The sequence below is a fragment of the Sorex fumeus genome, unplaced genomic scaffold (genome assembly GCF_029834395.1).
Source record: "Sorex fumeus unplaced genomic scaffold, SorFum_2.1 ptg000098l, whole genome shotgun sequence".
Lineage (NCBI taxonomy): Eukaryota > Metazoa > Chordata > Mammalia > Eulipotyphla > Soricidae > Sorex > Sorex fumeus.
The window spans coordinates 84638930-84649885 of NW_026606155.1; the positions used below are offsets into that span (position 1 = coordinate 84638930).

Genomic DNA, 10956 nt, shown 5'->3' on the forward strand with positions numbered 1-10956 from the left:
CTCCCACGAGACAGGGAATTCCAGGGAAGAACTCCAGGTGTCTGGACCCTCTCCAGATGACATTTTTATTTCTGCTCCCTAGTGGATCGCTTTGGGGCAAAAAAAAAAAAAAGGAAAAAAAAAAGGACTTTTTTAAAGAGTTTTAAAAACAAGTCTCTTCCCTAGAACCTTTTGTGAACTGTTTGCACTTGTGCCTGTTTTAAATTAAACTGAGTGTTCAAAGCCTCTGGCATTTCTGTGATCTCTGGGGCTACAGCGAGGATATCTTCCATCTTCAAGCTGGACATCCTGTAGTGCAGGCCTGGGGGGGGGCCTCTGCCCCCCTCCACCCCCCCCCCCCCCAATGTGAAGACCCCAGTGGTCATTCTAGTGCACAAGAAACAGTTTCCTGTGGCCCCTGGGACTGAGAAGAGAGAAACAGGAAGTGAAAGGGACTTCCGGGCAGGGCTCCTCCCCAGGGGAGAAGAGCTGGGCCAGCAAAGCCACGGGGGACTCGTGCTGGGGGCAGCCACTGGGCAGCTTTGCTGCATCGGTTTCTGCCTCCCTCACCCACACCGCCTTAACTCCTGCTCCTTCCAGTGACAGCAGCTGCTTTAACATCAGCAGCACTGAGGGGGCCCCAGTGAGGAGGTATGAGAGGCCAGGGCAGTAGCCGAAAGCCAGGGCTCCAGTCCTAGGTTGAGGGAAGTGCCCCATGAAATTATCTTTAAACTGGCTCTGGCCCTGATTGCAGAATTTCCCTCCTCCTCGTCTCACTGAAATAAGTGATCATGCAGACCAGCTCCTGCTCTGTCAGCTTTCCAGCAGGAATTGGGGGCGGGGGGTGAGGGGGAGGGGGTGGCATTCGAGGGGCTCAGTGGAGGAGCCCTGAGTCCACCCTGGAGGCTGGGATGGGGATGAAGGCTGCCCCTCTGGCCAGCCCCCTCTCCAACAGAAGCTCTGTGTGGCTGCAGAGGCAAAGAGAGGCCAGTTCTCACCACTGAATAATACTGGATTTATTAACTCTCCCAACGTGTTCTACAGTCCCTCCACCGTGTCACTGCAAACGTGTGTGCGTGCTGTGTTGCTCATATGCAGACCTGCTCTGAGCTTGAGCTTAGGATCCAGCGGCCTGGGGAGGGGGGGGAGTCTTCACGACAACGATGATGATGATGACGATGACGTCAACAATGATGAAAGGAACAAGAGTTGGAAAAGCAAGCTATTTGGGGAAGTCTCTTCTAGAAGAGTGGAGAGAGCTAGAAGGGAACCCAGCCTTGTCACCTGGGGGCTGAGATTAGGAGATGGATGGCAGGGCTCCCTCCATCAGCACCGAGCTGTGGGCAGGGGGTGGGGGTAGAATCTGCAGGAATAGGGAGTCCTCCACACACGATCCGGTCCAGGTGGGAAAGAGGTGCTGCCCTGTTGGGAAACCTCACTTTGGTTCCCCAGTAAAGATAAAGAGACTCCGGCCGAGTCCAGGAAGCCTCTGCGGCCAGCATCTTTCTGTCGAGAGGGCCACTGAAACCTCAGGGCGTTTCTGAAAAAAACACCAATATTCTTACACCAGTATTCTTACACCATCAAAAAAAAAAAACTTCATGAAAATTAAACACAGTTGAAAAGGAAGTTAGCAGGCAAGGGTTGGGGGGTGAGGAGTGGGGATTTTGGACTTGGGGTATCTGATTATGCCCCATCCCAAACCTGGCTTTTCTGGGGGGGTTTAGATCCGGTCCATCCACCACCCAGCCTGTTGCGATTAAGGAGAGGCAGATGACTAGGGAGAAAGGAGAGTGGAAAGACTGAAACTCCCTAGAAACGAAAGCAAACCGCACCGGAGGAAGCCGCATAATCAACAGGTCCCGGGGTTCAGAAAACCCCAGGAATGGCTAGGCAGCTCCAGCTTTGCACAAACCAGCAGGGGCGCCCAGGACCAGGCTTGATTGGAAAGCTCGCAGGGTTCCCAGTGAACGGTCTGACTGCTACTCCACATGCAAGTCTTTTTTTCGTGGTCCCCCTCCCTTCAAAACCACAAAATGACTTCAAGTATCCGGATTTAATAGACTACAAAAGGAAGAAGACTGCGGGGGACTGTGGGGGTAAATGTACACGGAGGGAGAAGCACACCGCGGCAATCCCACAGAAAACCCAGCATCTTAACTCGGAGTTCGCGCGCAGCGGAAATCAGTGCCGCTCTGCCACCAGGGGGCACCAGAGATCACGTCCAGTAAGGGGGTGGGGGGCCGGGCCTTGGGGAGCTGGACCAGGTGGAAGGATGGGAGAGAGAGTGACATGCCTAACCCCAAACTAAACGAGACCCACTCCTCACCACCCAGGTTTCGTTTCTCAGCGCCAGGGCCGACTTCTTAGGGGAGTGCGGCTCTGGGCAGTGCTCTTAGTGGTGAGAAGCCGTCCTCTCTTGCAAAGACGATTAGATGAACGTCTAAGAAAAGATGCAGGCCCTGGTGGGTGATGGGCTGCTGGTTCCCCGCCCCCCCCAACCAGGTCCACGAAAGCAGCGCGGGACCCGGGGCAGGCAATGACTCTGCAAGGCCGCTTCTACAGTCCCTGCTGGAGGGACAGAGACAAGAGGCCGGGCAGGGCGGGAGGGGCCCAAGGACCGGGCTGCGCAAATGGCCCTTAACCACCTCGGCGGGGTGGCCTCTGACTCACTAATCTCCCCCTTAATGAAGATGGGCCGGCCCGGTCCCGGAGAGCGGCCGAGCAGGGGTCCTGGGTCTCCACCTCCAGCGTCCATCATCCCATCATCCGCCCTGCCCTCCATTAGCGGCCCAGCGAGGAGCAGGAGCCTTTGCCAGCCCCTCCCAGCTCTCTCCCGAGCGCGATGTAATTTAGACCGGGACCTGCGGCTCGTGTGGGCTTCTGACTCCCGCTAGCGCCGGCCGCTTAACGTGGCAAACACTTCAGTCAATTATCCCCCTCGCGGAGCTTCTATTTAAAGAGACATTGTCAGGTTCTTAAGCCTCGGATCAGACCTGCAGCTTTCTGCTTCCCATACAAAGACTCAATACACGAGCTCTTTGAGCACTGGAAGAATACAATTAAGCAAAGCCTTCGGCAAGCGTTCCACCCTGCAGGAGCACCCACGTGCGGGACCAGGAGCTGGGAGGTGGTGGGGGTGGGAGAGTGCTAAGTCCTTTTCCATTTCGGGCCCCTGGGAGTGAGAGGATCCGGGATGGAACAGGAGCTGGAGGCCTTAGCAACTGAACACAGCCCTGAACACAGCCCAGCCCAGGCTGGCCCAGGCCACCGAGGTTGGATTGACATGGACCATCGCCACACATCACCCGTGAAGTGGGAGTTGAATTCTGGGCGGACCTCGGCAGAGGCAGATGGACCTGGAATTATCCAGAACCTTGCTCTTGGGACTGCTGGAATTCAACACCAGGGGCTCTGCCACCTCCATCCCTCAAATATGCTTTCATTGTCTTGAGGCAGGAGTTTCTCAACACGCACTCTCCCCCCCAAAAAAAAATAATCGAACAAGCAAAAAAAAAAAACAATCAAAAAACCAAAAACCTAAAACCTTCATTTCTCTTCCCCACCAACCCTCCTGTGAGAAAGACTCTGAGACCTGTGTCTACATTCCTGTCTCTAACATGAACAGGAAACGGACTTAGGTCTGGGCTACAAAACAGGAGGCACCAAGGATTTTTGTTCCCCCTTCTGCTTGCCCAGGGGAAGGGAACCAGGCAGGCAGGAGCCAGTAGAACTCAGGGCTGAGTCCTAGGACTGAAGGGAGCCGGGCAGGGGTGGGGGGGCGTCTAGCTTTCAAGCTAAAAAAAAAAGCTGTAGCCTATGGAACCAGCGTTCTAGTCCTCGCCTCCCGGGAGAGGAAAGGCAGAGATAGCAGGGGACACGACAAGCACACACAAACACAAAAAGATCTGACAGGGCTCCCTTTCAGAGAGAAGGCCGCCTGCCTTGGCAGTGGGCAGGTTCTGGGCTGACTGGTGGGGAACTGCCAGAAGAGTGAGGGGCCTGGAAGAGAATGCCCAGTGGGGCAGCGGCTGGAGGGTGAAGGGGGCAGCGCCGGGTGTCCACGCCATTTACCGCTGGGCGTGCGGCACGACGGCCTCCGTGCCCTCCTGCTCGGACGCCGCCGGCTCGGGGAGAGCGTTGGCCTCCGCCTCGGGGCCGCCCTCCGAGCCGGACGCATCGCCCACCAGGCTGGGGATGTCTGGGGCGGTGGAACGTCGGCGCAAACCCAAGCGGCCGCAGCCGGAGCCGCCCTCGGGGTGGGGGCTAAGGCCGATGGGGGCTTGCACTAAGGTTGGGGGCGCTCCCTCTAGCACCTCGTGCGAACGCCACCTCCCGGAGCCCGACTGGGGCGAGTTGGGTCGGGCCAGCAGGGCTCCCGCGCGCAGTCGGGCCGCCTCCTCCTCGGTCACGGCGCCCAGCGCCAGGCTCATGCTCCGGCCCAGCTCGGGGCGCTCGCCGCCCTGCGCCCGGTGTCGTCCGGAGCTCTTGGCCCCCGAGCCGGCGTCGCCGCCGTGGCCGTGGCCGTGGCCGCCGGCCGCTCGCGCGAAGCGCGCCAGGAGAGGTCGCGGCAGGCGGCGGGGACTGGGTCGTCGGCGCTCGGGGCTGGGCGCGGGCGCTGGGCGGCCGGGGGGGCTGTCGGAGTTGGAGCCCCGGGCCGCGGCCGCCGCAGCTGCGCGGCCCCAGGGCCCGGTGAGCGCCTGCACGCAGGTCCCGTGGCCGCGGGAGGCGGCCAGCTGCAGCGCCGTGAGGCCCGCGCGGTTGGTGCGGTCGAGGCGCAGCCCGAGGCGGCGGAAAGAGCGCACCAGGAACTCGAGGACCGCCCCGTGGCCGCACGCCGCCGCCCACATCACCGGGCTGTTGCCCGCCGAGTCGGCCGCTTCGGGGTCGCCGCTGAACTGCACCAGGAGCTGCACGGCGTCCAGGTGGCCGCGCTCGCACGCCAGGCTGAGCGCCGTGCGGCCGCGCTCGTCCCGCAGGTTCACGGCCGCGCCCTGTTCCAGCAGGAGCCGCACGAAGCGCGCGCGCAGCGCGGGGTCCGGCAGCCCCACGGCCACCATGAGCGGCGTGCGGCCCTGCTCGGCGCGGCAGTCGATGATGCTGCGGTCCAGCGCGTCCAGCACGAAGCGGGCCAAGTGCACTTTGCCCGCCTGCATGGCCTCCAGGAAGGTGCGCGTCCCCGCGCGGGGGCAGAGGTCCTTGGGCTTGAGCATGGCCCCGGCCGCCGCGCCCAGGCGGCCCGGCAGCTCCGCACGGGGGCGCCCCTGTTCCCGCACCCCTCCGGGCTCCGGCCGCCGCGGGTGCTCAGGTGCGGCGCCCTCGGCACGTGGGCGGCAGCGGCCCAGGGTCCCGTGCTGCCCACTCTCGTACCCGTGCGGCTCCAGCTGCCCCGCCGCTCCTGGGCCGCGAGCCCGCTGGCTCGCCGCTCCTTCCTCGGGCTGCCCGCCTGGAGGTGGTGTCCGCCTGGAGCCCGGCGCCCGGCGCGCCCCGGAGACGACGGAAGCCGAAGCTGGGTGGGGGGAGCCCCCCACCTGCTGGTGGTCCCGCCGCTTTCCCCCACGTCTGGCGCCTGTCAGTCCCGCATGGCTCGGAGCCGGGCCCCTCACCCGCACCCCTGCTGAGACGGTGGCGCCCGCCGTGCGCGCCTGCCTCCAGCCCCGGCGGGGAGCGCCGCTCGTCAAGCTCCTCCGCCTCCTCCCCTCGAGCGGGGGCCGGGCCACGCCAGGGCGCTTGCTCCTTCCTCGGGGGGCTCAGAGGCGCGGGAGCCGCCGCTCGCCGGGGGTACCTGGCTTTATAGCCTCGGGGGTCTCCATGGCGATGGCTCTCCTGGTAGCGGGGCTGAGCCGTCAGGGCGAGCAGCGCCGGCGGTGGGGAGCCCGCCCCTGACCTCCACCCCTTCGTGGGCCACGAAGTCGGGGAGCGGCACCTCCTCCGCACTCCCCTGGGGCTGCGGCGGCAGTTGCGGGGCGGTGGCGGGGGCTGCTTCGCCGGGATGGGGGGGGGGCACGCGATCCAACCAATCCCCAAGTCCCAGTCTTCTCTGCCCGCCTTCCGCCCCCACCAGAGTCGGCGCTCCGGGCTCCTTAGAAACTGGCGGGACCTCGGCCCGTCGGGGGGGAAACTGAGGGTCGCCCCCCAGCGGTGCGGGTGCAAAGCAAAAGAGACCCCCTTGAGGCCAGAACTGCATCCACCAACTGGAGGTGGGTGGGTTTGGAAGCAAAAGGAGGTGGGAGTCACTGGGGGTGGGGGTACCTGCGCCGCGCGCGGGGTTGGGGGCGCGCAGTCTGGCTGGGAACTGCCGCTCGAGGTGTAGCGAATCGCGCACTCACAATTGTTCCCCGCGCACACACACGCTCGCTGGGAGCGGGGGTGGGGCAGAGCGAGCGCTCGGCTAGCAGACGTTTGCAACCCCAACAGCGCGCAGCCCCGCAGCCGAGCTGCAGGAGCAGCAGAAGACTTGGTGGCCAAGAAGCTGAGCGCCGCACCCGACTTAGCAACTCCCTGGCGTCGCCCCAAGATTCGCCGCCACCCTCGGAAAAAGCTAGGGGAACACGCCCCTCTCCAAGCCTTCCTCTTGACCACACCCCCTGGCCAAGGATTCGCATCCTGACCACTAGCCGACCACCTCAGAGTGGAAAAAGAAAGCGAGAGAGTCAGGAGATGGTATGGGGAGGGTGGAGAGGATCATCTCCAAGGTCCCAGGCTGGGGGTAGGAGATGGGGAGGCAGCAGGGAGTGGGCAGGCAAGGGTGGATGCAATTTAACTGGGCGCCCCTGGGCTAATGCAGGTGCCAAGATGTGTCAGGTTTTAGTAGTTATTGATAAAGTAAGAAGTGAGTTGGGAATCAACTACAGAATTTATTGAGACTTTTGTGAGCCTGTGACTGCGTCCCTAACTTGGGAAATAGAAGCAGAAGTGGGATTCTAGATGCGAGATACCTCAAACAGGCCAGAATTTCTAAAGGCGAGATCATCTCTGAGGCTGAATACGTCTCAGCCGAGGAAAAAAATCATTGGAGCACAAGATGGGGGGGGGGATGGGGGGCGGGGGCGGGTCTGCTGAGGATGGGACTTTTGAGATCTAGGATGAGGGGATGGAATTGCTAAGAAATAATAAGGAGGGGGGTGGGGGTGTAGCTCAGTGGCTGAGCACACGTTTGGAATGTGTCTGGTCCAGGATTCCATCCCCAAAGGCACAAAAAATAAGTTCCGGACTGGACTACGGCATGGGGGGGAGGGACTCCCAGGGGTGCTCAGGACATCAGTACCAGTGATTCTCTGCCAACTGGCAGCCTCAGGGCTCTGTGCTCAGGGCCCGCACCCAGCAGTGTTTCAGCAAACCACAGGTTGCCTGGGATTGAGCCATCATCAAGACACACACCTTAACCCCTGTGCTGTCTCTCCAGGAGGAAGAAACCATCTTGAGTTTGGCTTAAGGAGACCTGGCCTTGCAGGAGTGAGGCCGCAAGTCCCACCCCCACATGTGCGCTTGGTGATAGCAGCAGTGCAGCTCGGGGCCTTCGGGGTCACAGTACAGCACACGCACAGTGTCCATGACAAACTGCCATCCCTTGCACCTCACGGCTCAGGCCAAGTCTGTCCCACCCAGTCCTCACAGCCAGCAACAACATCCACAAAAAGAGAGGGAAAGGGGAGTAGCAAGAGAGACACACACTTTTAGGGGGCTGTGGTGCATCTGCTTTTAAGGGTCCCTGCCTATCAGGGATGGGAAGTTAAGGGAAGAGCAAAGGTGCCTTCAGCACAGACCAGAAGCTTTGCTGGGGAGGTCCAGGGTACTGCCCTGGACAGGAAGGCAATGACCCGGAACTGCCTGTGTGGCAATGTAGGTTCATGCTCCTGTTCCCTGCGCTGCTCTTTCAGGCACCCAGACTCCTAGGCCCGCCCCCTGGTGGGGAGAGGTCAGCCAGGGAGCAGGGGCTCCCATGTCCTGTTGTTCCCTGCTGTCCTGGTGGAGCAGGCTAATTCCTGCACAGGGGCTGGCTCCCTGCATGCACTGTGGAGTCTCCATTTTTCTTTTCATATTCCTCTTCCCCCCCCATTGTTATAGTGTTGGAGACTGGGGGTTCTGTTGCACACTTGGTTGTGGTGTACCGGGAATCACACACTAGGTTGTGGTGCCAAGGATTGCACCCACAGATCAGGGGACTGTACTTGGTGGCAATTTGGGGTGGTGGCGGGAATCAAACTCATGACCTAACAGTAAAACTGGCACTCTTGGGGAGGGCTAGCCCTGAGTCCTCTTTCTGTATTTTTTTGGGGGGGTGCACCCGGTGATGCTCAGAGGTTACTCCTGGCTCTGCACTCGGGAATTACTCCTGGCAGTGCTCAGGGGATGATAAGGAGATGCTGGGATCGAACCTAGGTCAGCCATGTGCAAGGCAAGTGCCCTACCCGCTGTACTATTGCTCCGGCCCTCTTTTTATATGCTTTAGTCCCTTGCTCATGCTCAGCTGATCTTCTCTCCCATGATCACAGAAAGAGTGCTCTATTTAACACCAGTCTGGAGGCGTGTATCAGCCCGACTGCTACAGGCTGCCATATTCCCTGCAGGATGAGGCTGGTAGCACTAGCCCTGCCCGCTTCATTTAGATTCCACCAGGAGTGTCAGGGAGGGCATTGCTGCTTCTCCGAGTGCAGAAAACCCAGACTCCCAGGTTCCAGGCCCCAGATCTCTATCCCTCCCCCCCATATAGATGGTCACAGGAGTCAGCTGTTGCCTTTTTACCCGGATAGCAGGAGGCACACCTTACTTCCCCTCGTGACTCAATTTCCCTTTTCTGCAGCACAAGGAAAAGCATTTTCACCTCTTCTTGGGTTTTTGTTATTTTGGTTTGGGGGCCACCCTGGTGCTACTCAGTGGCTACTCATTGTCCAGTGCTCAGCAATATAGAGGGAACCATGTGGGTGCTGGGGATGGACCCCAGACCTCCCGCATGCGATGCCCGTGTACGAGCCCTTGGAGTCATCGCCCCAGCCTGCTTTCTCCTCTTCTCGGTTTCCAGGGTCAGGGGAGGGGATTCTGGCTGTGGTAAAAAGCCAAGGCAGTACCACCCCGCAAGGGGAAAGAGCAGGGTCAGGAACAGGCACTTTGTGGCTTCTGAGAGCACTACCCAGCTCCCTGAGAAGAGAGTTGGGGGAAGACGGCTGGGGTAGGACCCGCTGGGGTTTCCTCTAACAGCGAGTGCCATGTGAGGACTGTTTGGAAGGAGCAGCCAGTTCCATTGGGCCCAGCTGCGGTGGGACGGGGGTGGCGTTGGGTCTCAGGCCCCAGAGCCTTTGCTCTCACTCCCCTGCGGGCTCAGGATGTTCTGAACAGAAAAGAAATAGCAGAGCTGAAAAAAAGCTGAGACTTTGCTGCACAGCACAGCGGCACCGACAGCCGGAATTAGAAGCTGTCGCTTAGGGAGCCGAGGGCTGACAGGAGACGGAGCCCAGGCAGGCAGGGGCAGGCCCCCAAGTCTCCTCCCTGCCCCCCACAGAGCCGCTTCGGGGGGCGGGGGGTGGTGCTGGCTGGCAAAGGGCTTCCTCTGGGGTGGGCAGGCAGCAGCAGTCTCTCACTCTGTCTGCAGCTGCCCCCAGCAGGCCCCCTGCTTTCCTCCTCGAGTGTCACCAGCCCCCTCACCCTGTCACGTTGCAGCCGCTCAGCAGGGCTGGGCCCGGTGGCACGTGGCTGGCTGGGAGATGGGAGAGCTGCTAGGAAGAGGGGGGGTGTAGGGGGAGGGCTGAGTCAGCAGGGGACGCTGGCTTCTGAGTCAGCAATGGGCTGGGGAAGGAGGGCGTCCACCCAGGAGAAACTGAGGCACGTCCAGCAGCAGGCAGGCAGCCTGGCTGCAGCCCCAAGAGAGTCAGCAGGAACGGAACTCAGGACTGCTTGGTGCTGGCCCTCCCTTTGCATATCCCCTGAATCTCTAGGGGCCTGAAACTATGGGGAGTTCTAGAGGGTTCTCAACCCTTAAAAATTTTTTTTTCAAGAACAGAAAGGTGGGGGGTGGCTCTCTAGGCCTGACCCCATTGGAATCCCCCACCAACCTCCCCATCCTGCAGAGGCTTTTCCCCACTCTGGGGCTTCTGGCTTCAGAGGGGTGTCCTGGGCCAGGTCTGGAATCTCTAACCTAGGGGGAGGCGGCTTCTCCTCCAGAAGTCACGGGCCAAAGCTGCCCTGCCAGGGGGCTCGGGTCTCTGCTCACTGTGCCTGGGGCAGTTCCGTGCTCTGACATCCTTATCCTGACATGGGTCCGTTTATGGAGACCAACATGGTTCCGGTTGTGGCTGTGACTCTGGGGGTCCCACCCTCGTGTGTGCAGGCTGAGAATGACCAGCCTTCCTGCCTCTCCAGGCATGGCACAGCAACACCCAGTCCCCAAGGCCAGGCCCCAGTGGGACTGAAGTGAGGGGGTAGGGGTGGGGGAGTCCTGTTTGTTTTCTGAAGGCACAGGTGCTTGCAGCAATGGCCTGTGCCAGAACTCTCTGGAAAGAAAACAACCTCTTCCTAGAATCAGCCTTTGCCGTTCCGCACTGGGATTCAGGACCCAGCTGTCCCAGGATCATGGTGTTGGGATCCGCACAAGAGCTCACTATATCTGGACTGCCTAGGGACAGGGAGCAGGGTGGAGGGGGGTGAGTTGGGGGGGGCTTAAGGTCTGCAAGTCCCAGAGAAGAGAGGAGGCTCCTATGCGCCCAGCACTGCTGCTGCTGCTGCCACTGCAGCCTGGAGGTGGGCCAGAAGTCCCACATCTGCGGGTTGGGCAGGCTGACATCCTTTTTCCAGTGGTTGTGGCCTCGGGTGAGCATAAGAAGAGGTTCCTCCTCACAACCAGAGGCAGTATCGACCCCTACGTGCGGGGTGTGGGGGGGGACAGTGGCTGCAGCGGTTTTACTCCCAGCAGTTTCCCCCAGCCCCCAACCCACTTCATCTGGGGGGCACACTCCTCCCGGCCCCATTTCTTAGCTCTAAAAG

The 10956-nt window shown here is 60.8% G+C and overlaps 1 protein-coding gene across 1 annotated transcript; it reads right to left on the minus strand.

Moving 5' to 3' along the window:
- Positions 1 to 3784: 3784 nt before the first annotated feature.
- Positions 3785 to 5919, minus strand: ANKRD63 (ankyrin repeat domain 63). The gene has a single exon (XM_056133600.1). It carries the CDS (start codon positions 5190 to 5192, stop codon positions 4050 to 4052), a length of 1143 nt encoding a protein of 380 aa, XP_055989575.1. The 5' UTR covers positions 5193 to 5919; the 3' UTR covers positions 3785 to 4049.
- Between the last annotated feature and the right edge of the window lie 5037 nt (positions 5920 to 10956).